The sequence below is a fragment of the Petromyzon marinus genome, chromosome 19 (genome assembly GCF_048934315.1).
Source record: "Petromyzon marinus isolate PM22_M1 ecotype Great Lakes invasive population chromosome 19, UKy_Petmar_22M1.pri1.0, whole genome shotgun sequence".
NCBI lineage: Eukaryota > Metazoa > Chordata > Hyperoartia > Petromyzontiformes > Petromyzontidae > Petromyzon > Petromyzon marinus.
This window is the reverse complement of record NC_133685.1, coordinates 5,586,355-5,611,952: the sequence shown is the minus strand read 5'-3', so window position 1 is coordinate 5,611,952 and position 25,598 is coordinate 5,586,355. Positions and strand designations below refer to the sequence as shown.

At 46.9% G+C, this 25,598-nt stretch overlaps 1 protein-coding gene and 1 long non-coding RNA gene across 3 annotated transcripts; both read left to right on the top strand.

Annotated features, from left to right (window-relative positions):
* The first annotated feature begins 569 nt into the window (after nucleotides 1-569).
* Nucleotides 570-2,614, top strand: LOC142925141 (uncharacterized). 2 transcript variants are annotated; one of them, XR_012942227.1, is made up of 3 exons: nucleotides 570-936; nucleotides 1,422-1,562; nucleotides 1,787-2,614. It is a non-coding gene; the product is annotated as an uncharacterized LOC142925141 (long non-coding RNA). The 2 variants fall into 2 exon arrangements; XR_012942226.1 differs by lacking the exon at nucleotides 570-936 and adding an exon at nucleotides 1,122-1,184.
* A 624-nt stretch (nucleotides 2,615-3,238) lies between these two features.
* On the top strand, nucleotides 3,239-25,571 carry LOC116943900 (uncharacterized). Its single transcript, XM_032957228.2, has 21 exons — nucleotides 3,239-3,361; nucleotides 4,946-5,038; nucleotides 5,451-5,621; nucleotides 6,235-6,294; nucleotides 7,817-7,909; nucleotides 8,806-8,898; nucleotides 9,884-9,989; nucleotides 12,772-12,860; nucleotides 13,392-13,472; nucleotides 14,888-15,016; nucleotides 15,896-16,144; nucleotides 17,015-17,323; nucleotides 17,698-18,375; nucleotides 18,965-19,099; nucleotides 20,381-20,449; nucleotides 20,730-20,801; nucleotides 20,909-20,983; nucleotides 21,654-21,737; nucleotides 22,344-22,422; nucleotides 23,867-24,040; nucleotides 25,281-25,571. The coding sequence occupies exons 3-21, from the start codon at nucleotides 5,493-5,495 to the stop codon at nucleotides 25,349-25,351; spliced, it is 2,775 nt and encodes a 924-aa protein (XP_032813119.2). The 5' UTR covers nucleotides 3,239-3,361; nucleotides 4,946-5,038; nucleotides 5,451-5,492; the 3' UTR covers nucleotides 25,352-25,571.
* Nucleotides 25,572-25,598: the final 27 nt, after the last annotated feature.

Genomic DNA, 25,598 nt, shown 5'->3' with positions numbered 1-25,598 from the left:
CCCGGGCCCACTCACCATCATGAAGGTCCTTAATGATCGTGAGCAGAGGGTCAGGGACTCCGAAAGCACGAAGACACACACATGCATAGATTATGGATTTACATTAAATATGCACGTGCATGCTTCAGTTAATATTACCATATATGTGAATGATTTAAACATTTAGTATTTTTCGATTGTGACGATAAATAGTCAATGTGTTGACAACATTTATAGATATTTTTATTTGGACGCTCTACAGTTGAGGAATTCCACTTGGGCAAAACACTAATACAATACTTGATGATCTTGATATCAGTTTTTTTAATTACATTGGCTGGCTGAAGCATAGAGTGTTGGGTGCATGTGGCTTAAGATCAGAAGGTTGCTCTGGGGTTGATAAAAAAAAAAAAACTATATATGTTGTGGAAAGTCATCAGTGGTTATTTGATGAGTAATCACCCCGACCAAAGGAACGTGGAATTTACACCAATGACTCAGGGATGGAAACATGATAAGATGCGCGCAGCCCAAAGGTAATTTGTAGTGGCTAACCGCTATTTAGTCACATCACTTGGCTTCGTGGCCATAGCCACCAATGCCACGCGATTCGCATTTGCAATACGACCGCACTCATGCCGCATAAAGGAAACTCATATATTGAAGTGAACACAAAAAAAAAACCCACCAATCCGACCGTGTGTAACTATCGGCACTTCATGTCATACAAACCCCCTTGCGTTCTGCGTCGAGCAATTTTTTTTTTCACGGGCAGCAACAAAAGCACTCGAAGCAGAAGCGCGCGCCGATCCCAGCTGCGAGGGCAACATTTAAAGCGGCCCAGAGTGCAATGGATTGACGCTTTTCAGCCAGCCTCGACTGGCGGGACGGAGAGAGGGCCCCCGCAGAGGGGACTAGAAGCCAGCAAACCGCGACGACAAAGGATAAAAGGAGCAGGTGAGGGTGCTTTGGCGAGGGCCTGGAGGGCGAGGGCAAACATCGCGACCGTGCTGGCTGCCGCTCCCACCCTGACCGGGCACCCAAGCCTGGCAACAGTGACTATGCTCCTTTTTTTTGTTGGAACGCACGGGCTTGCAGAATTATTGGGGTGTGGGGGGGTGGTGCCGAAAAAAACACATAATGCTTTGTACGACCGAAGAGGGCAATGATCATTCGGTGGTCTGCCAGGGTGGCACATTGTTAAGGTGAGATGAGGGCTGGGTGTCGTGCGATGCTGTTCATGTTTTTGTTTTGCGATCGCGCAAGTCGCTTGCGTTGTGTCGCGGTGCTGGTGCTGGTGGTGCTGGTTGGAGGAAAACATGCCACTCTTACAGTCGACGTCTAAAATGTTCAAAGATAAAACGCGCGGTAAGCATTCACCGTGCTCGAAATCGCATGGAGTGTTTGTTTTGTTAACGTGCGTTTTTTTGTGTTTCACGCAGGAGAGCTCGGTGTTGATGAAGACGTGGACATCTTCATCCCCCAGAGATTAAGATTTCGTCGATCCTCCAAACAGAGCAATGGCATCAAATTTCCTCCGATACTTCCGAGCAAAGAAACCAACGAACACGATCGCCGTGCAGGCAAGTCGGCTCTCTCCGCATTGCATCCCCAGTCACGATCATGTATGGGGATTGAACAACAAACAATAATAAAAAAAACACGTGAACAAAAGTAAAATTGTGAAACAACGGCACTCACAGTAGAGGGCCGACAAACTGTCTGATTGATGTCCAAATAACTTTTTTTTCTGTTTTTAATCGTCTAATTTACGTTCGTTTGTGTTTTTTTTCTTTCTCTTTTATAGACTGAAGAGTCTGAAAGTGACTTTGCACCATTTCAGGCAAGAATACTTGTGCAGCACGACACACTACATTAACAATCCGTGGTTCACAAAAGTGGGCATGATTGCTCGCGGTTATGTAAACGAGACACTCAAAGCTGGCGGAATATTGAAATAACGGATTTAGAGTCAGGCGCGCGATAACACGCGCCCGTAATCCAGAGCTTTGGAGGAAAGGGTTGGTGGTTCGCGCAAACTTGTGGAAACTCCCCACCACACTGGCTTGCGAGGTGGCCAGGAGAAAGCAGCACAGCAAAGTGGATTCAATCCATTGCGTGGAGCTTTGAGCGCTGTCTCCTCGTGTGCGTTGGGTTTTCCAGTTTTCTTCATCATGCTAAACGCTTGTTTTCTGGAATCGGAAGAATTATTTTTTTCTCTCAATTGCAGACCCCTGCCTGACAACTAGTCTCTATGCTCGGCAAAAACTTTCCTGCATCAGCAAAGGGCATTGTTATTGTAGGTGGTTAGGTTTGCCCCCCTTTTGAGTGTTCTCCCCACGTACGCGTTGGTCTTCGCGGGCCATCCGGTTTCTTCCCACACGCAGCCAAACAGCGATCACAGAATTGAGCAAACATCCCAAATGTAGACAAAACCTGCTCACCTTATTCGATACATCATATCTAGAAGAAGAAAAAAACAACCGTGAGACTCGGAGAGACTTTCCTAGATAGACGAATTGCATTATTATCATTTATATTGATAAAGTAACGTACTAAAAATATAACAAGTCCAATCTTTTGAATGATAATTTAATTAAACACCAGATGACATCGGGGTCCAAATATTGACACAGGAGAGAGTCGGCGAAAAATCTGCGAGGCTACTTAAGTCTGGGCCATTAACAGATGCTCAGATGAAACTCAAGACTTTGGTAAAAGCTGATGGGCGCCAGATGGCTCAGGGGTTATTGAGCCAGTATGTACGTATGTTGAACTTCTTTCTCACCGTACGTGGCCAACTGCGCAAATTGAATGTGTGTGTGGGGGGGGAAGGACAACATGTGAACATAAACAGCAGTATATTTTTATTATTTTATTGTTTCCCTTCTACGTGACTTTACCGAAAGAACCAATAATATGAATCCCTGCAGTCACGAAAGCTTTAAATCAAAACAAACAGCAGTTATAAAGAAATTAGTTTTCAAGCTAGATTTGAAAATGCAGAGCCCCAGTGGCTTCTTAACATCGGAAGAGCGTTCCAGACGGCCGCGGAAGCGTATCTAAAAGCGCGCGATGTGGTGACCGTCTTTGTACAATCGTTAGCTAAAAGCTGCTGCTATGAGTATGACGGGAGTTCGTGTGATATTTTATTCTCCTTGAGATCAGCAAGGTATTGCCATTCTTTTGTGGCAAGCACTTGGTGTGTAATGAGTGCCACTGTAAGCACTGCCATGTGACCAATGCTGTCTCTCTCACGCGACGTGCCTTCCGCACGTCCCCATCGCAGGATGAGTTCATCCCAGGGTTTGTGTCCAGCCGACAGAACTGGAGTGCAGTCAGGGACCACTTCCAGGGGCTGGTGTTGGAGAGAAATGAAAAGGTATGCGAGGCGTCACACACTCGTCCACTTTTATAACGCTCTACGTTTGAATATCTCAACATGGAACGGACACCACAGCTACATTCATATCATCACCATTTCCTTTGTCCATGGTCAATCCACCGCTGGATGAAGGGGCTTCAAGGCACCACCATCTCCCATTATCCTGTGCTGTAATGATCCTCCCAGCATCTGCACACGAGTTGATTTCATCACTCCATCCCCTCGGTGGATATAGTCTTGGATGCGGTTCCATTGTTTGGCTGTCACTCCGCGTTCTTATTATTCTTGACCGTCATTATGTTCAACACGCTGCCAAATAAACGACGGTCGATAATGTAATGACTGTGCACGCACGCGCTTGCGAAAACCGCAATCAAGGACAAGTTCCGTATTTGCCCATATTATGATAATTCCTGGACGTACACTACATTTTTGTGTCGATATAAAAATGTTTGTGTTTAGTTTGTCGTCCTTCTCCTGTACCTCTGATCAGCGCAGTTGGCTATGTACAGTGCAAAATAAGTTAAACATCTATACATTATGGAGTGGAAAGCTGAACAGTGAGCATGCATGCCACTTAGCTCAATTTCTCTTCAAGCCATCGCATATATTCCTTTCCCGGGAATCACCAACATGCTCTGTCTTGAGTTAAGTGGACATTACGGGCCTGTAACGTCATTATTCAATGTCAGGACTTGGCCCAATTCCCAAATTGAAACATTAATTGCCACTAAATTATAATTATGACAAATTGCACGTATTCACCAACAGATGTTCCAATGAATAACCAGTTAGTGGCACATGCCTATAATCTAGCCCTGCGGAGTTAGGCTTGGTGGATAACGAAACGAAACTATTTTTATTTGAGCAGGTAATGCCCACTGAGCTATATAGCTTCTTTTTACAAGCGACCTGGCCACAAATAATAACTCAACGAAGTGGCTTATCATGCGGAAATTTATAGGAGCCAAATAATCGAAATACATGTTGATTATAAATGTGGAGGCAAAAAGCAGAGGACCTGGAGGAAAATCACACGACCACGGGGAGAACATGCAAACTCCAAATATACATGCATCAGGGTCGGGATCAAACCCACCACCTCCTGTATACCAGGCGAGGTAGTTAACATCTCCTAGCCACCGTGGCGCCACATAAACACTTTGAACCTTCCTTCCTGTGTGCGTCGAGGTCATCATACCCTGGCTTGCCAGGAGATTGCACTATAGCAAGCGGATAAATATCCATTTGTTTCCATCTGTATGTATTTTATGTAGGTACTCCAGTTTCCTCTGACGTGTATGAACTCTCATTAATTGCCTGATAGTACCGCAATATATATGGAGGACTGCTTGGGCAATTGTTGGTGCTGGCTCACAGCCTAGCTGCTGCCTTCCCCGCTGCCCGTGGTTTCTTTTGTGCCTCCGAGCCCCTCTCTCCGTTCAAGAGCGAGCGAAAGCTGTGCGCGTCGCGAGTCTTTATCCAATGGGGCCCTTTGCCCGACTTAAATTAAAAAGGCTCGACGCTGACCCCCCCCCCCCCCCCCCGTCTGTGGTTATCGCCGTTGTGCCAACGACGCAGCACCTGACATCGATCCACTGGAGCTGGAGACCCAAGGCCAGGGCAGCCAGGCGGAGGCACAAGCTTCGCCTCGGCAGCGGAGCTCTGCAGCTGGTACCGCTCGTGCAAACCTACCGTACACAAACACGAAGGCCGGGGGTTTTCCACCTCTGTGGTACAGAGACCCCCCCGGACGTACGAGAAGATGGATGCGTGTATGTATGTGTGTATGCTGAACTTCTCTCGCACCGTACGTAGCCAACCGTGCTAATCGGAGGCGCGCATTGATGAGAATATCTCACAATAGCCGCAAGGGGGGAGAACTACGTGTCCGTGAGTTGTCTTCGAGTGGCGTATTATTATTGTTGTTGTTGTTACTATTGCGCAACTGACGAAAGCCGGGACCTTTTAACGTCCAGAGAAAACGGGCAGGTGGCACCCCCAGCAACGACCGGGCCGGCAGGGAACCGAGGCCGAAAGCTTTTGCGGGGTCTTTCTGACCGCCGTGCCCGCACACGGCGCGCAGGGCAACGCGGAAAAGAGGTGCGAGGAGGTGCACCTGCGGGCCATGGTGATCCGGGAGGGCTCCCAGCAGAGGGCTCGGGCGCTCGTCATCGCCACGCCGGCGCCGGGCACCCGGAGCCGCGAGAGGGGCACGACCTCCGCGTGGCCGCAACCGGAGCAGCCCCCGCGCAAGGTGGGACCGGGAGCTCGGGACGAAAATCGCGGTGGAATTTAATCCTTCTTTTTTTTAAGTTCCAGCATGCGGGTTTGGCTGCGTTTCTATTGGCCCACACGGGATATTGCCAGATACGATTTACGAGCGACTAGATCACCGTTGGGCAGATCTTGGAAGCTTGGCAAAGACGCGCCCGCTTTTTCGTGCATGCGATTGGAGCCCAGGAGGCATTGAATGTTGGGCCGACGTTGGGGGTCAACGTCGGCCCAACTGTTCCAAACCACATGCTGACGTTGATCCAGAGTTGCCCGTTTTGCTAGGAGACTCCAGGCGTTGTAGGCTCGTGCTGCGAGCCTACAACGCAGCAATGGATTCTTGAATATATTTGTATCGCAATTTGAGAGTTATCTCTTCATATGCGTGGATTTACTCCAGGCACTCCGGTTTTCCTACATGCCAAATAGAATTGGCTAAACATGCCAATGCTGGACCCTACTGAAAAATAATGTTGACACCCATCGAGACTTACCTTGATAAATAAAGGTAAAATATAGTATTATTATGAGTTAATATATGTACATGATTATTACATTTTGCTTGCACATTTCTTTTCTCCTGTGTGCCTTTACAGCCATCGATGCAACACAATTTTTCGATACAAGCAAATGACCTGTTCTCAGACAGGTACAAGGTAAACATTTATTGACGATGCTGAATAGATTTGACGTTTCCATTTGTCTGCACGTGGTTCATTAAACACGCGGTGATTCATCAGCCTCGCGGTTCCATGAATTGACACGCATCGTTCGAGGTCGCAATACAATTCCAGAATAGATTACTTCGCGTAAAATGTTTACTGTCATTTGTACGCTTTCTCGCTTGTTCAGTTTGTTCCGCCGCATACGCCCCATTGCCCTAAATCGCATATCATCGAATTTAATTAACAAATCATATTTTTGGTACACGCATGATTCGATATATGTATTGTAAACGTATTCATCTATTTATTTAAATCAGTTGTTAATCTATGTATTGTAACATGCCAAATATCTAAGTGTAATCTTTCAAGCAAACACACACAGGCAGCTCACAAAGAACCCAGCCATCAACGTCTTATTGGCAATTTTCCCACTCGTGTGGTGTCTGCCTTCCTGCTCGCCGTGCTCCACTCGTTGTTATCTTGGGCCATCATCTCCCACTTCCACTCCAGAGACCTTCATGACCTTGCTCACCACTTCGAACCACACCCTTCTAGGCCCTGCCTCTCAGTCTCAGCCCTGGTGCTTCCACATCAGTCACCTTTTTTGTTGTTCCTCCAATTGTGGTTTTGCCTCTCTCTCTTCGAGCCGTTCGAGTCACCAATGTGAATCATTTTAACACGTTAGGCTTTCGCGACCAATATTATTCATAATAAAGGTTTTTGGGTTAGATCGCGTTATTTATAAATGTGTCGTAACCCTCCACCACCCAACACGGCCAATCAACAAAAAAATGTCACGTTGACAAAAGACAATTAGTTCACTACTTTAGCCCACCGGTGTGTTGAAGAGTGAATCCACAACATTTACAGTTTGAATGCGACGTTCCGCTGGTAATTACATCCAGCATCATCGGGCAATTCGCCAGAATGGTAAAGCCCTCACTTGCTCCCGGTCTTAAATAGAGCAGCAGGGTGACGTCATCATTTAACTCATTTCAGGTGCAGTAATTATATAATCGATTGGTAATCAGTCAATGGTTATGATTCAAACTGTAAATGTTGTGGATTCACTCTTCAGCACACCGGTGGGCTAAAGTAGTGAACTAATTGTCTTTTTATTCTTAGCTCTTTCGGTAAAGTCACGTTGAAGGGAAACAATAAAATATAAAATATATATAAAAAACAATAATATTTTATTATTTTATTGTTTCCCTTCAACGTGACTTTACCGAAAGAGCTAAGAATATGAATTACTGCAGTCACGAAAGCTTTAAATCAAAATTTAATTGTCTTTTGTCAACGTGACACTTTTTTGCTGATTGGCCATGTCGGGTGGTGGAGGGTTACGACAACATTTATAAATAACGCGATCTAACCTAAAAACCTTTATTATGAATGTGAATCATCATCATCATCACCGTATGCGCGAGTGTAACTGCTTGCAAAACTCTGACCTACCCGTCGCGGTGTGTTCCGGTGATCCGTCTGTGTGTCTTATCACACGCATGTGCAGTCCGTGCATGGTCCAAGGCAGTGGCACTGGACACCCGCCAGTCCCAACACCCAGGCTTGCTCGTCCACACAGACCGACGATCTGCCGGCACAGGTTAGAACAGGGGTGGGCAAATTTGTTGACTCGCGGGCCACAATGGGTTCTAAAATTTGACAGAGGGGCCGGGCCAGGAACAGATGGATGGAGTGTTTGTGTGAAATAATATAAATTACATGTAAACATCATTACATTAAAGGATTTGGCCTTTAACAGGTAGCGAAGCATTTATTTGCAAGGCAATTTAATAAATTGCACGAACATGAACAATACAAAAACAGGTCGTAACTCCCGGTCAAAGTGTGCCATCTAATGGGGAAATGGGGGCATTACAGGAGAAAGGTAAAATTTAATTTAATAATAATATTTGGACAAGTTCGGCGGGCCAGATTAAAAAGCCCAACGGGCCGTGTACGGCCCGGGGGCCGTACTTTGCCCATGTCTGGGTTAGAAGTAAAACAACTCTCCCGTCCGTCGCTCGTTAAATCGATCACAGTGAGATTATACCACGTAGGTTTTCGCGGTTGTGACGGACAGCTCTCCTCCCGCCGCGTTCAGCGTGATGTCCGTGACCAATGAAGCTCCCAGCACGTGGAGATACACGTTGGGACATCGTGCCGAACAAACATGCGGTGCAATCCGAAAACAGTGAGGCGATATTGACGATGGTGGTCCTGTTGATAGTGGTACTTTATAACGATGATGGCAATGATGCTGTTGTTCTGTGGCACAACGATTGGGTGTGCAGGTAGTGCAACTGTACACAGTTCCACAGGAAAGAGTGGCTCAGGTGTTATAAATATTGTCCGGGGGGGTGGTGGAAATTGGACAGGGGTCCCATTTAATACCATCAGGGCCTGCGCTAACCACACCACGCAGCCGATGTTGATTTATATAAATGTATATTTATTTTTCAAGGTCTGAAATTCGTTTTAACATTTATGTTATTACAGAGAGACGCGATGATCATGACGGATGGGAGCTTTGAACGTTCGCTGGAAACCTCAAAGGCGCAGTGCACCTTTGGCCTCAAGAAGCAAACGGAGGTAAAAAAAAAATGCGCAGAGCAATTTACATTTCAATGCTCGGCTAAATCTTAACACAAAACTGTGAGTGAGATCATTGTAAAGTGATAGCAGGATTTAACAAAAGAACAAAAAGATGACGTCATTGTTTTGAGCGTTTGGCCATTACTACAAATCTAGACCGAAAACGTATCTGCTTAATATTGGAATATCTTTAGTCATTTTCAAACGTCTTTTTCACCCATTGACGTTAAACTATTTCTGCCTTTTCATACATAGCGCCCTGAGAACGGTTGTCTTAGGGCTCTTTATGAATCGTAAATTATTATTATAATCATCACGAGGCTATTATGTATGACGAGGCTGTATGCAGAATGTGTTATCTTGACGTGCAAAGCCTTCTTAATGTGGTCTGGGACTGTTGTTATTTTTATGACTTGCCAGAAGCATTCCATTCGGTGTTGACAAATCTGCAGGAATGTATGTACTTGAGCAATTTGTACTTTTGTAATTTATTTATAAGCTTATTTACTTTCGTGGTTTGCTTACTCTGTCTCGAACATGCTCTCTTATCTTTTGTTGTATTGTTTGTCGATGTAACTCGCTGACGCCCGCCCCAACCGGACATCTGTGAGCAAAGAGCTTTGTAGCTTCATTGGTTTCTCCCAGTCTAAATAAATATTCCGAGTCCATAATTCCCATAATGTTTTGTTATCGAAGATGCGTTGTCACAAACATACTAGTGTGTCGCGTTTTCAGCCTGCGAGCATTTATTCTGGGACACGCATTGAATCATTGTTTCGAGAAGCATCAGGAATATGGTTTTAAAACCGTTTCAGCCGATCATACTCGTTAGCCTTACATACAGTTTACTTCTTGAGTACACCCCCACTCTTTCTACACCTCCGCTTAGAACGGTTGGCGACGTACGGTGCGAAAGAAGTTCAACAAACATGCATACAACGCGTAATTGGAAAAAGGTCGGTTCTTTGTTTTTTTTGTTTAGATGCGTTTGGATCAAGGGATTCAGACATGGTCGCCAACACAAACCCAGGCTTCTGGACAAACCAACATTCTGCAGGATGGCCGCATGTGCCAGGACACCCAGACAGGTCCTCCACTGTGGGTGGTAGCAGTTTAGATGAGGCTGGCAGATGATACCCATGAATATATGGACCCAAAAACCCTGGTATTTTTTGAGTCTGCATTTTTATCCCATCGACAAGTTGACGTAAAATGTCCACGAGCCCAGAACCAGATATTTCACTCTTCGGGTACCAACTGAGGTGGCATAACATTAGCGGTTCCAACATCTTAATGTGGCCAACAGTAGTGAACGTTGTGATAACCACTTGAAATGAGTGGGTTGTCAAGTTGTTTATTATTATTAGTCGTATAAATAAACTGGCCCAAGGACTAAAATGCTGATTGTGTTGATGATGGAACCTTTAAATACACTTGAATAGGAGGTTCAACACTGCAGTGCAGTAAACAAAAGTCAAAGTAATTTCCTGCCTAATTGAACATTCAGGTGGTAATCATATCCTGTTTACAGTCATGAGCCAGCGATGGAATTTCCACATTCCTACGGCGGGGGCGAGTCTATACATAGGAAAACTACTCCTGACTCCCCTGTAAAGTGGTACTCATAGCATAGTAGCGAGATGTTAAATACCTCGCCTGATATTTAACATCTTGTGGGTTCGATCCCAATCCTGAAGCCTGTATATTTGGAGTTTGCATGTCTCTCTCTCTCTCTCCCCCGTGGTAGCATGGATTTTTCTCTGGGTCCTCCGGTTTTTCCCTCCACATTTAGAATCAACATCCATTTAGAGTATTTGGCTGCAAATACATTTCCACGCAATAAGCCACTTCATTGAGCCATCATTTGTGGCCAGGTTGCTTGTGAAAAAGAGCTCTGCAGCTTCGTGGGCCTTACCTGGTAACGTAAAAATTGTTAGTAATAGTCGAACTCCTATCCGTGACGAATTAGGAGGCAAACTTTGTAGATCATATCGATCATCTGACCAATAAACACCTCGCAATTAGTTGTTAGTTCAGCACACCGCTATGTTATAGAGCAATCCCACAACATTTACAAGTCGATTAACGACGTTTCTACCGGTATCTACAACCAGCCTCATCAGGCGATAGCCAGAATTGTGGAGAAATCCTCCTCCTGTTTCGGTCTTAAATAATGCAATGATATTCTTAGTTTTTTCGGTAAAGTCACGTTGAAGAGAAACAACAAAATAACAAAATATATATAAAACAATAAAAAATTCTCACGACGTTTCGACCATAACTCAAACGGTCATCATCTGATGATGACCGTTTGATGATGACCGTTTGAGTTATGGTCGAAACGTCGTGAGAATTTTTTTTTTTATTGTTTTATATATATTTTGTTATTTTGTTGTTTCTCTTCAACGTGACTTTACCGAAAAAACTAAGAATATGAATTACTGCAGTCACGAAAGCTTTAAATCAAAATTTAATGCAATGATGTTTAATTGCATGCCAATACAGGTCACCATAGGTCGATGGTGATTAACTGTGAGCTGCCAATAATATGTACTGTATTGCATATCCTCAGCATTCTCTTAGATTAACTTTGAATAACCCAACTAAAAATATATATATCCATTGTAATGTATAGGACATTAACCCCCCTCTGCTCGTCGCACCTGATTGACTCACGGTGATGACATCACATTTACGATCGAAGCAGCAGGAGGATTTCTCCACAACTCTGGCCGTCGCCTGATGAGGCTGGTTGTAATTACTGGCGAAACGTCTTGCTTCAAGTTCTAAATGTTGCGGGTTAACTCTTCAACACACCGGTGTGCTGAACTGGTCAATAATTGGCATACAGTAGAACCCCTGTTAACGACCAATCACTTAACGACGGACCTCCACAGAGCCCCATGTGTAGTGTATAGTGTAGAGCGTAGTGTATAGTGTAGTGTATAGTAGTGTAGTGTATAGTGTAGTGTAGTCTATAGTAGTGTAGTGTATAGTAGTATAGTGTATAGTAGTGTAGTGTATAGTAGTGTAGTGTATAGTAGTGTAGTGTATAGTACTGTAGTGTATAGTAGTGTAGCGTATAGTACTGTAGTGTATAGTAGTGTAGTGTATAGTAGTGTAGTGTGTAGTAGTATAGTGTATAGTGTAGTGTATAGTGTAGTGTATAGTGTAGTGTATAGTAGTGTAGTGTATAGTAGTGTAGTGTATAGTAGTGTAGTGTATAGTAGTGTAGTGTATAGTAGTGTAGTGTATAGTAGTGTAGTGTATAGTAGTGTAGTGTATAGTAGTGTAGTGTATAGCAGTGTAGTGTATAGCAGTGTAGTGTGTAGTGTATAGTAGTGTAGTGCCTCCACAGAGCCCAATGTGTTCGCTTACCGACCATTCCCCTGTTAACGACTGGCTGTTGTAGGTGCAGTAAATATTAATGATTGCATTAATTAACCGTGTTAATTTTAATATTACGTGTTTATAATGTTGATAGTATCTTTGTGTCTTAATATCCGTTGTTTAAATATGAAAAAGTACGTTTTTGGGTGAAAAAGTTTAACTTTCTATGCTGAATGAACGAATTAAGCCTTTAACGTGTATATCCTTTCCTCGCTTAACGGGCAAATCACTTAACCACCGGTTTCATGGAACCATTTACCTTCGTTAAGAGGGGTTCTGCTGTTAAACTGGGAACCATTAACTCAGTGAGACACCTCCAACTCGTTCAGTGTGGCTGTGCCCCCTTGATCCTGGAGTGCTGGCGATCGCGATGGTCAAATGTGTGTCGATGCAGTCATCCACGCTGTTTTCCCACACACACACACACAAAGAAAAACAGTCGTAAGTGTGGGCATTCATTTTATCCGTTTCTATTTACAGACACAACTTACTCGTCCGACTACGTTCACTCTGAAACGATGCCTCTGGACGGGGGAATTTTAAATGCTTCACAAACACACTTACCACAGGTTTGTTTGCGAGGGTACTCGAGTCGCCGGTCTTCTCGCCTCTCTCGTCTCACGGCTTGCTTGCCACTCATGTTCCTGCGTGACATAACACATAGCGGCTTAGTCAAACGTAGCAAAAATATAACTTAAATTCAGTTTTTTTTATTTACACATTTTTTTTCAGTTATCACTGCACTCATATCCTGTTGTTCACTGTTAATGTTTCATAGTATCTCAAGGGATGTTGTTGTTGTTGTTGTTGTTTTCATCATTGATCGATATAATGTTGCTGTTAATGTTTATTACACGTATTTGTGTATTGCTCTGTTAATCCAGGTCTCCCTAGTAAAAGAGACTTTTACTTTCAATTGGGTCCTTGCCACATTTTAAAATACAAAGATTGAATTCATCGCTTACAATGTCTTGCCGAATATTTCTGCGTGTGTCATTCGTCCAGGGCCAATGACGGCACACGTCTTAGGAGCTGCAGTAGTCGCACAGGAGAGGAGGACAATTTTTCCTTCGCCTCCATCGATTTTTTTGTGTTCTCAGATCTTTCCCTGGCACTTCGCGACACCTCGGGACAGCCTGCCAGCGCAGGCCACGGAGAAGCCGAAGAAGCTGTCCATTTTGGTAACAATTGCTTTTTTTCTGCAAAACGGCACACTTGTCAGGAAATAGCTCTCTGGCTAAATGTTGCCGAATATCTCGCCGTAAAGAAGCTACGTTGACGCATGCATCGACCAAAATTTCCCTCGTTCCGTTGTTTTTGTTGAAAGGTCTCGCGTTTTCAGGAATGCACACTTCTGCCGCGGCCTTCACGCATATTCGTCATTCGATTGGCTGCGTACTTCAGATGCGAATGCGTCAGTAGGTCTGGCTGGCTGCAGTGAGAGATATTTGCCCGATGAGAAACACGTGCGTGTTGCACGCACGCATTCCAGGGACGTAGCCACCGTGGCTGTCGGTGGGTGGCTCGACACCCCCAGCGGGGTCAGATACGGCGAAGAGAAGACACACGCAACATTTTGGACAAATATTGTGGTGCTTTTTGTCTGTCTGTCTGTCTTTCTCCCTTCAACAAGTTGTCACAAGTGCCGACTATGCTGGTGACAGAACCTTTAAACACATAGGAGCACAAGAACGGTAGGCTCAGCACTGAGTAAGTTGCCAGCTGAAGACGGAAGCTTGTGTTGCCTCCGAAACGTCGTGATTTAATTTAGTTGTTTTCTTTTATTTTATTTTAAATTTTACCTACGTGACTTTATCGAAAAAACCAAAGAGTATGAATCCTTGCAGTCACGAAAGCTTCAAATCTAGAAGTAGCCAGCAGTTGCGTGGATTTATATTCAATAGCTTTCCAGTGAATTATAACTCCTCTTATTCCCGCGGGTTGCACATGGGACATGCTATCTGTAACAGAAATAATTATACCCAGAACTGCGAGGAACCGCAGACAAGCAGGAAGGCAGCCACATGGTCAGCCGGCGCCAACAATTATGCAAGTTCTGCGATCCTCTCTATATATATTAAGATGTTTGCAGCCAATTAAGGAGTGTTTACATTCAACGGACATCCCATCACAGAATTGTCACGATGCTGTAGTCGCGATTCCTTGGGAGCAAACCGGAGCACCCAGGGGATACCCACGCATGCGAGGGGGCAACACTCTATCCCGTACAAAAGGGACAGATGATAGTCCACTTTGCTGTACCGCCTTCTCCTGGCAAACCATAAATACGGCACCTCCTCGACACCCACAGAAAGTGAGTTTTACAACATTTGTGCGAGCCACCAACTCTTGCCTCCGCAGCGCTGGACTACAGTGGCTGCTCTTACGATATTCAGAAGCCACTGGAAGGACGTACTTTCAAATCTAGACTGCAAACTCATTTCTTTAGAACTTCTTTTCGTGTTTCCAGTCTGTTGTCCCCCCCCCCCCCCTTGCACACCTGTGACTAGCGCGGTTGGCAAACGCGCGGTGTGAAAATAAGTTCGACACACGTGCGTGTGCGCATGTTCCCTTGACCCACGCTGCTCCTCCACAGGCGCGATTCCTCAAGCTCCTACGCAGGATCAGGCAGAGGCGCACAGCCAAGCGGCTGCTGCCGCCGGTACGCAGGGTGGCGCCCGCCTGCCAGGCCATCGACACGGTCGCCGACCCCACCTACTACCAGGTGTGGTTGCAGGGCCGCTCATGCTCGCGATTTTGGCACGGTAATTGTTTTTTTTTTTGTCTAATTCACGGGGGGAAAAAAACTTTTCACAGAATGGTCATGGAATAGCGGGGGGGGTGGGGGGCGGGGGCGGGGGGTGCTGCCCATGCTCCGCTGCCACCGTCCACCCCCCACCCCTGCCTAACATGGATTTATTTTTAAATTAATTATAAGACTTGCTTGATATATTTTTTTTCTCTACAACACCCTGTCCGCACACCACCCACCGTCTCGGTGTAGAACTATTTCCAAGATTTCACAGACTTCATTGAAATTCATCTATTTCCTTGACCACCGTAACCTCCGTGCCAAAGGTCTCGCCGTACTTGCGAGCAATCCATGGTGGGTTTTTGAACAGGAGCAGACGGGTTCTTTTTCTTTCGTGGAAACAGTTATAAATATTTTTTTCACGCTTCATGAATTACGCAGTGGGAATGAACGTATAATTTATTGCGATGGACCTCAGCGGTCACCGCACTGCACCCCTGAACACACGTACGCGGGGCCTCTTGAGCTCCTGCGTGTGTGTGGAGCGGTGGCGTAGCGGTCAGAACGCTCCGCTGTGAACCCGGCGACCCCAGTTCGATTCCCGCTCATGGCCAACACCGGTGACGATTATCTGAACCGGTCCTGGGCCTCCCATATATCGACTCGGCCTCAAATGACTGCCTGGTGCAGTGTGTAAACATCACCACCGGGGAGACAAAGGCGGCCGGGCGTGGTGCCGGCCACCCACGCCCACGTGTGCCGTGCCGGCCTTTTGTAGGTGCTACTCGCCAACAGCACTTGCCCCAACAGTCTGTTACAGGCTACACGGGGGATCTTTGTCTTTTTGCCCAGACGGGCAATGGACCCCCGCTATTCTACTGGCCACCTCGCGCGGAGTCCATGCGGCTGAGGATGTCGCCGGCTCAGGCCGACACGCCGGCGTGCCACCCAGCAGCCCCCCACCTCCCGACGATGACGCCGGCTGGGCTGTATCCAGACCTGCAGCAGACCCGGCACGTGGACGAGCCCAGCAGCAGGACTCCCGGCCGCCCCGACGCCGCATCCCAACCTCTGCAGCCCGTGCAGCGGGATACCACAATGGTATTGGCGCACACCCTGGCAGAAAATCAATTCCCCCCTTTGAATCGGGGGATTCTCGTTCCAGGTTCACATCCAATGCAAATATGGCGCAGCCTCTTCAACATTTCGCCGTGCCCCAAACTCGCGAATGTAACTGCGATTACGTGAATAATGTGAATCCATAGCTTCACGTGCCACGACCATGAATGCGACCGACCTCGAAAGGCTAAGCCAGAGACTGCTTGGACATACCAGGTGTTGTGGTGTTGGGCTACAAGGTGTCGAGGTGATGACAGGACAGCAACATTATTTAATACCAACCGAGTGGGGATTTGTGTGTTGCTCCCCTTTATAAATTGGTTTTCTCCACCGAAAAGCTAGGTGCTCGTGAATGGCTTTGGCCACGCATCCCAAAGCACGGCCTGATGAACAAAAAAATGTAACAATGGGCATTACGACTATGATAGCCGAGCGGTGGTAAAGTGGTTAATACGCTGCAGTATGATCCCGGCGACCCGAGTTTCAAGGCTAACATCTATGGTGAGCGATATCAAAACTTATCCTGCCTCAGCCTCCATGGACCAACATGGTCAAGTAAAGTAAAAAATACAAAATCCCATGACATGGTGTGTGGGGAGGCCTTCCATCTAGCTGTGTATTGAGAATGGCTGGAATATATTTAAAAAATACTGTTTCTAAAAATGCAAATGCGTTGTTACGCTAGCTTGTCTGTTGTCTTTCATCAGCTACGCTCTTGATCCACCCACCTGAATGTGAAATTGTAGCTGTTGCGCTGCATCTACAATCAGCCATACAAAACAAGAAGCTACGCTCCGGCTCGTTTGGCACAGGCGCTCCCGATGTAAACTGCCGGTGGTTGGTCTGTGATAGCAGCCTGGATACCCCAGGAAGCAGTGGGCCAGCGAGGCCACGACCCCGACATGGGCCCTGTCTGGGTACGGGCGGGTGCCCGTGCTCTACCAAACGCCGCTGCCTCCCTTCATCGCTCTGAGCCACCAAGCCCGGAGTCACCTCACGCATGGCTCCCAGGGTCACGACGCCAGGCGCTTCAGCCTCCTGCGCCCGCCCAGCAGCCTGCTGCCACTCAGCACCCTACCTCCGTCCAGCACCCTGCCTCCCAGCACTGGGAGCAGGGCCCGGCAAGAGGTGCGACACGGAACACGGCAAGATGACCTATCGGTAAGTGCCACCGAAGACAGAATTCAGTGGAAGAGTCTCCAGAATTCGACAATGATAAGAATGACAAAGAATGACTAAAAATTATTAGAGTAATTGCTGGGCAATGTTGTTTAGCGGGTGGGTTTTTCACAATCCAAGTGTGCTCTTCCGGATCGAGCGATTCTTTATCCGGGGTTTTGCAACGCACTACTGCGAACATCTTCAGGAGTTGAAGGTGCTCAGTTGGCGCGCGACAAAAGCTTGAAAGAAGAAATGCCCAACACGCAGCCTAACCCAGCAGAAGATCAAACTTCGCTCACGATTTTTGTCTCATCGTAAAAGTAAAAAAAACTAAAAATGACGCTAATCACGCATCTTTATATTTTGCCGTCCAGTTACAATCTCCCACGGGACAAGTGGCGTTGCCTGAGAGAACCATCACCGCGGCCTCCAAAACATTTTGCGCCAACATTCACCCTCGCCGTAGTGGCCCGGACTCAGCCACTGGGCCGGGCAAGGCCAACGAGAAGCCTCTGGCAGCAGCCAAAGTCTCGTCAGAATCTCACCCCAACCGGCCCGACTCGCGCGACCTCACGACCCCCAAACAGAAGAGGAGGCGACGGAAGAGACACAGGACTGCTCCTTCCACGAGAAGGACCAGCTCGAGCGGCGCCCGCGACACGGTGTTAATGTTCCACCAGGGCGACGGGCAGAAGCCTCCGGACCCAGACTCGCCCTTCTCGCTCCCGCCGGGGAGCTTCTCGCGCGCCAGCGAGGCCGGCGACGGCCCGGTCGCCCCCGCCGGGCGCCGTCGCAGCTTCCCGCAAGCCGCCAGCCGCCGGCGCAGTTCCACGTTTCAGTTCCATCGCGAGCTCACGGAGGTTCCCGAGGCGGACTGCAGGAAGGAGGATCCGGAGTGGACGTCGCCGATAATTCTCATTCACGGCGGCGGCGGCGGCCGAAGGAGCACGAGCCGCGAGAAGGACTGCCCGGGCGTTTTAAAGAAGGCCAAGAGGCACGTTCACCGGAGGAAGCGTGACAAGAGTAGAGCCAGTGCCGCCGAACGCACAGAGGTAAAGTTATAACATTTTTTTTCTGCAGAGGTTGCCTATAAAGGTAACTGAAATGATTATAATTGTAATTAGACAGCAGTTTGAGATAGGTTGATACAAAGACGAGCACCTACATATCGAGGCCTGAATGGCACACGAGGGGGCGGTATGGGCCGAAGATTGGTTCAGAGTATTGTCGCGCTAACGTGTTGCCCCTCAGCCACTTGCTATGTGAAGATTTATTGCATAATTTCGATCTCTAAGATCACAGCGATATTCATTTAAAAACACCTGAGAGCCCATTTGGACTGGTCTCATATATTTTTAAAGACCTGGAGCAGAATACAGTGGGGTAACGTAATCACATCGTTTGTCAATGCTGCGTTGGCAGTCGTGCACAAGCACAACTAGCAAAAAACTCACGCTAACAACACTTTGGCCTAAAAAAAAAAATCCACGATGTTTTTTGGCATTAGCCCTTCTACATATGCCATGTGCTGAATTGTTTTGCGTTACAAGTTAATCTTTGGGTAAAGTAAAACGAATGAAAGACACGTGCCCAAATACGAACCGAGAATCCGTCAATTGGATGAGATTTTCCATCTCGCAGACGGAGACTCACAATGGCCACCTGCAGCAGCCGGGGAGCTGGAAGGAGCTGCCGTGCCCTGGGGGCCCCGTGGTGATGAGGTCGCCACGGCACAGCCGCTCCTCCTACTCGGGTCACCTTCACGACGGGGCGCAGGTGAGCGCCAATAACCTTGGGGCGCCGCGGTGGCGAGACGTTCACTCTCTCGCCTGGTATGCAGGAGGTCGTGGGTTCGATCCGACCTCCGATAGGCCTGTTGTATATTTGGAGTTTGTGTCTCTCTCTCTCACCCCGTGGTCGCGTGGATTTTTCTCCGGGTCTTCCGTTCCCCCCCCCCCCTTCACATTTAGAATCAACAGGACGCGTTTAAGGGTATTTGGTTGCTATGCATTTTCACACGTTGATAAGCCACTTCATTATCATGTGATCAGGTCGCTTCTAAAAAGGAGCTATATACAGCTCAGTGGCCCTTACCTGGTAAAAAAAAATTTTTAGTTCAGTTCAATAGCTAGACCACGGACACTCAGGCAGGGGCAAGGACCCCCCCATCCCCCCCCCCCCCCCCCATGTAATTCCTTGCTCCAGGGCCCATGTCAACCAAACTAGGCCACCGCGTATCATTTTCAAGAGGCGTTTAGGAAACGTCTGGCTGAACGCGCACAGTTTGCCGTTTTGCGAAATTACATTGGTGCAGTTAATGCGTCCCGATTTAACCGCAGGGGTATTTCATAACAGTTTAATATTAACACAAGCACCGGCGCTGTTATTGCAGTGATTTTAGCAGATAAATGTCAATGTGGGTATGGATTAAATCTGACAAATAGGGTCAGTGCTTACGTGACCTCTGACGTTAGGATTACATCCTGCTCAGCCTCTGGCAACGAAGGGTTGGTTGGTGTCTTGGAGAAAGCAGTTGTAGACTTCCATTAAGTCATCAGTGTCCACTGATGACAGCCCTGTCGAGGGATCCCTCTGAACCACACGACTAAAAGGAATTACCAAATTGCTCATGAGAATGGGATAATTATATTCATCATCATCATGCATCACTACGCTTGGCGCGTGGCTTCCGAAGGGTATGCAGTTGTTGGGAGTAACAATGAATGGGCTTCTCTGACCACCTCACGTAAACCATAACCACTATTACAAAACACCTCTAAGGAAAAACAGGATGGAGTGGTGACACAATGTTTCGCACAACGCGCGATGAATCTAACGAACACGAGTTGACATCATGCCTTCACACCAAACTCAAATAACGTGGTGAAGTATGGTCAAACAACCTCCCATGACCGACAAGAGCGTGGAAGGCATTAATCTACTCGCGGATCGACCAAGGGATGCAAATGATAGCCGATTCGTTATCGTAAAACGCAATTCAAAGTATTTGTCACGTGAATAATCTGACCTGAAGTTTGTTTGCTTTCTGAACGCAAGACTGATGGCAGTCTGAGCACACAGTCCGAATCCAGTGACACGGAGTCAAGCTCTGAAGAATCGGTGCAGGTACGACGTCCCTACTTGAGACAATTGCACAACTAAGGAACGGTTGAACTCTCGTGTCACATAAAAACAGGAATTGATTTCAACCAGGTTTGTCCAGGTCAGTGACCTGAAATATGTCTGCGTGTGACACATCACATCCAGTATATACGTCTCACTCCGGCTCTGGGACTCGTCATGTGCCTACTCATAGTGAGAATTACATTAACGGCGAGAAATTAAGCTCATTGTAAAACTATGAAAAAATTACTTAAAACAATATCCAGTTTTGTTTTCCATGCAGACAGAGTTGACAAAAGATGGCAGTGAATCGGCAACAAGCCGCTCTGAATCATCAGCATCAACATCATCTACGGTACGTCACCGTATGCACGATACACTTCGTAAGTGATCACCCGAGATGAGACTTAACACTGTTGAAACTATGGTGCCGAAATCAGCAGAATACTGTGTTTGCTGCAGGACACCGAAGACAGCGATGAAGATGAATTAAAGTCAAATGAAACCGTTACTTCATCTGGCAATGAATCATCACAGGTGAGAGCGAGACTGCCATGGAAAGCAAACATTTCAATGAAGCAACCCTGTTGTGGATAAAATGTTGTTTTGGATCGTCCTCTGGTCAACAATTTCGTCGTGTCATCACATAGAGATAATTTAGTGTGGCATTACAGACAACCCTAAAATCATGAGAATCGTGCACACGACGATGGCCGGTCACACCCGTGTCCACGTCCCACCGCATCGCAAAAGCCTCCTGCAGGGCCAGGCCGGCGTCCCGACAGATCTGACAAACTCCCTTAACCTGGTATTGTGGCTTCAATCCTGACCCCCGACGGTCTGCTTATCTGGAGTTTGCGGTGTCTCTCTCCCCGTTGGTCGCGTGCACTTTTCTCTGGGTCCTCCCATTTGTCCCCTCCACGTTGAGAATCAACATCACCACGCGTTTACAGTATTTGGCTGCTGTACATTTCCACACGCTAAGCCACTTCGTCGAGCTGTCATTTGTGGCCAGGTCGCTTCTGCAAAAAGAGCGATAAAGCCCAGTGGGCCTTACCTGGTAAAATAAACAAAAAGTTTAGGTTTGAGTCACATGGACAGCTGGCTGCTGGATGCTCTCAAAGGGGAATTCAATTTAAATAATAATTTTCAAGTCCTTGTGCATTCACCTATTACTTTTAGCAATCTTGGTGTGCGTATCTTGCAGCCTGAGCCATTGAAAGTGGAGCCACCCCAGATTTCTTTGGACATCTCCGTGGAAAATGAGCCAAACGAAACGGCAGCAAAAGAGGTACCTTGATTCGCACGTTGCATTCAATCATTACCATTACTGCTGCAGCATTAGAGAGCTTACAATACGGGATTCAGATGCGCACATGTCAAGGAATATTCCTCATCCACTGCTGGACGAGAGCCTCCCCACACCGTGGAGGTCACGGGAGTTATTTGACCTTACAACCTCCGTGCTGGTAAGTGCATGTTGGTGAGGGCAGCAAGCAATGATGTGCAAGCGCAAAGGTTTGTAAGGATGTTTTTTGCTGAACATCTCTCTGCTGGCTATCACGTAGCGCCGCAGCCTAGCCGCAGCCTATCACACCTGTTATGCGTGGTGGCCGCCCATCCGAGCATAACCCTGCTGAGCTTCTAAGTTCTGATGAGACTGGGCACATTTTGGGCAATCTGGTCTTCGGACATGTGTATAATTATGCAGTTGAAGTTGATAATATATAGCGTTGTATTTATGCTAAGCTGCATAACCAGTCTTCCCGAGCCAGATCTGAAAAAGCAGACTTTTTTTTTTAAATCCAGCACATGGTTGGCTTTGGCGAGGAAAATTAGGCATCACCAACACGCAAAGTTTTTGTTGTTGCTGTTGTTCAAGTTTCACTGTCCACAGCCAACCAAGAAGGAGAAGCCTGCGGCTAAACTACCGCTCGCTGTCTCCCGATCGGCAAGCCAGCGCAGCGTGTGCTACGGTACGACCATCAGCTTCAATAAACGTTCCGCGATGTTGCTTTTCTGAGACTTTCCCATTAGGCTCGGTTCGAAATAACCGTTTATTGCATCGAAAAAAAGAGAGCACGCATGGTTACCAGCGTAAGCTGCTGTATATTTGGAGTCTGCGGTATCTATTTCACTCTCCCTGTGATCGCGTGCATTTTTCTCCGGGTCCTCCAGTTTTTGCCCTCCGCATTCAGAATCAACGTCACGCGTTTAGGAGAGCATTTGGCTGCTTTACATTTCCACGCGATAAGCCACTTCGTTGAGCTGTCACGTGGCCAGGTCGCTTCTGGAAAAGGGCCATGTAGCTCAGTAGGCCTTACCTGGTAAAATAAAGTTTAGTTTATAGTTAACCAGCGCTTTGACATTAACAATTTGAAAGGCGCTTGATAACACTGAGCTCAGTATTTTTATTCTTTTCCATCCCCTTCTGCACCGATGAGGGGCCAAATGAAGTCCCAGCACTTATCCGCATGGCACCAATAAGTTCGCACTGCTCATGTCTAACCCTTTTCTGCTCCATGTCCTTCTTCCACGGTCCATCCAGCGCTCTGCATCTCGTTCCATCTCCTTTGGTGTGTGCTACTCTCATTTCTGGGTCAACTCTTGAGACCACAAGCAGACACCGTCCCAAACGACTCATCTTCAATTGTCCATCATTTCATGCCCCAGGCCCGGATTAAGCTTATTGTAGGCCCTAGGCACTTGTGTTTCGTAGGCCTTAAGTGATAACTCTCTATAGTTGGTATTGCTGCCGCCCCGTGTTACTACTACCGCCGCTGTCACTGGATTGTGCGAAAAACGACATTTGCAGATGTTATTCGCTAATTTTGCAATGAAAACAATCTCGAAGAGTTAATCTCCACTGTTAATTTCTCTCACCTTATGAAAAAAAGATTGCCATGACTCTGCCCCTGTATATAAACTGTGCTTATTCTTGCAATATAAATATATTCAATAAGAAACCTTTATCATACAAAAAAATTGCATAGTTTTCGTAGGCCCTAGGCAGCGTGCCTTTTGAACAGCTTCATGCGTTATTTTCTGCAGTCTAGACACTCCCAATATTCCTCTTCACCAGCTGTATTACCATTACATTTACCTGCCACCATCATAATTTAGCATGCACAATTGCAATGTATCCCAGAGCTTAAAAATCAACATTAGCATTTTCTCTGGAAAGACGTTCAAGGTGAAAACTACAAAATCATGCCTGGTGTCAGTAAACTTAAACAAATCACGCACACCACACACGGGACTATTAATAATGCACCCAGACTTTTTGTTTTCAAAATACAAGGGGTGATTTAAAAAAAAAAGTGCATCAATCTGGGGAAGAGAAAAAAAACCACGGCAACCCATGGAATTATCGCACCACGAGCACAACCATGTGCCAATCCTCCCAAGCGTGTTTTCCAGGACTGGGCAGCTCATACTGCGTGTGCGAGGGCTGCTTCCCCGAGTGCCGGGCGTACATCGGCCACGCGGGCGACAGCGAGCCGACGCGCAGACGCAAGTGCCAGTCGCTGCTCATGGGCCTACTGATGGGCACGCTCGTGTTCGCGGCGCTGCTCGGCCTCATGGCAGCCCTCGGTGAGCAATCGGCAACGAAGGTGCTTCGTGGTTCACCCTGAACCGCATCCACTGCACAAACCATGGCGGAATACAAATAGGGAATACCTGATGCACAAATGGAACATATAAACAAAACTCTCCAGTAGTGTGCGACTGTGGCCATCCGGATCAGACGGTACAACGTACATAAACGATGCAATGCCCCGATCCACAAATATTACGGAGCCATCACAGCGATACACTCCGCTCGCTGCTCCTGACGCAGTGATCTGGCTTGACCACCTGAACGCGAGATTGTAGTTGTCGCTCTGCCGTCTACATCAGTTGGACGAAAGAAGACCATCGCCCCCCAGCTCCTCCGAAACCGCTCGACTCCAAACGCACACCGGCACGAACTTTCGGCAAGATTTTTCCACCTACGTGTTACTCAGAGGTGTGTTCAGCGTAATGTTCGAAGTGCGGTGGAAACTCGAAGGCAGGGAAAGTCGTGAGAGCGAGCCGTGTCCAGTTTCACCGCTTACGTGCAGGCGATGAACATGCACACACAAGAGAATGCCACACTATTAACAAACCTACCGAACACCAGCAAGCCCGCAACTCTTAACGAGGTGATCGGGGGGGTGGCGAGGATTTTGGGGTGAGCGGTCCTCTCAAAGTCGCGCGAAGCCTTTGACGAAGCTGTACCTCATCCACTTTTCTACCCAATCCTCCACTCCCACCATCTTCATCATTCACGATATTAAGCACTGCACTTTTAAATCCAGATTTAAAAATACTTGTTTATAACTGTGTTTAGTTTGTCCTTCCCCCCCCCCACCTCCGATCGGCACCATTGGCTACATACAGTGCGGAAGAGGGTCAAACGTGTGCTCCATTAAGTTTCTGAAGCTTGTGCAGTGAAACATCACACGATGCAGAACACACAGCACAACCTGAGCACACATCGGAGCTATACGGCAGAAGGCGTGAGAACTTGCGCAGTACAACCCCTCCCCAATGTTTGTTCTCCCATGGAAATATTTGGTACCCAACCCACGGTTCTCCACTACATTTGGTTGGACAAGGGACGAAAGATACGGACTGTCTCATGTAAAACTACGCGAAATGAAAACGAGGCAACTGTTGCACGAATTAGTTTGCAAGGTGGTTTAAAATTAAGGTTTCAGTCGAAAGTGTATGAAAAGACTTGTGTATGCATTTCTGTTTGTTATAAGGTGAAGTACACCTTAGGAATGACTTGATCCTGGTCCCTTGCCAGGAAAGGATCATCCGCCACTGAGGTTTCTCATCGTGAACACGACCAACAGCACGGAGGAAGACAGGACGTGAGGACTGCTGTTCGCCATTTTACAGTTTAGCCATGATAAACACTTTCATGTTTAAAAAAATCAATGTATAAAATTTTTACGTCTAAAATTCTTGCATCGCAAGGCATATTGTATTACACTACTGTATGTAAAAAAAAACATACCAACCGTGCATTTGCTTTTTACTTGGAACTCTTTTTCCAACGTTTTTCTTGTGAAAATAAATATTTTTACCGTGTGAACCCCTCTCTAGTCATTGTCTGGCAACT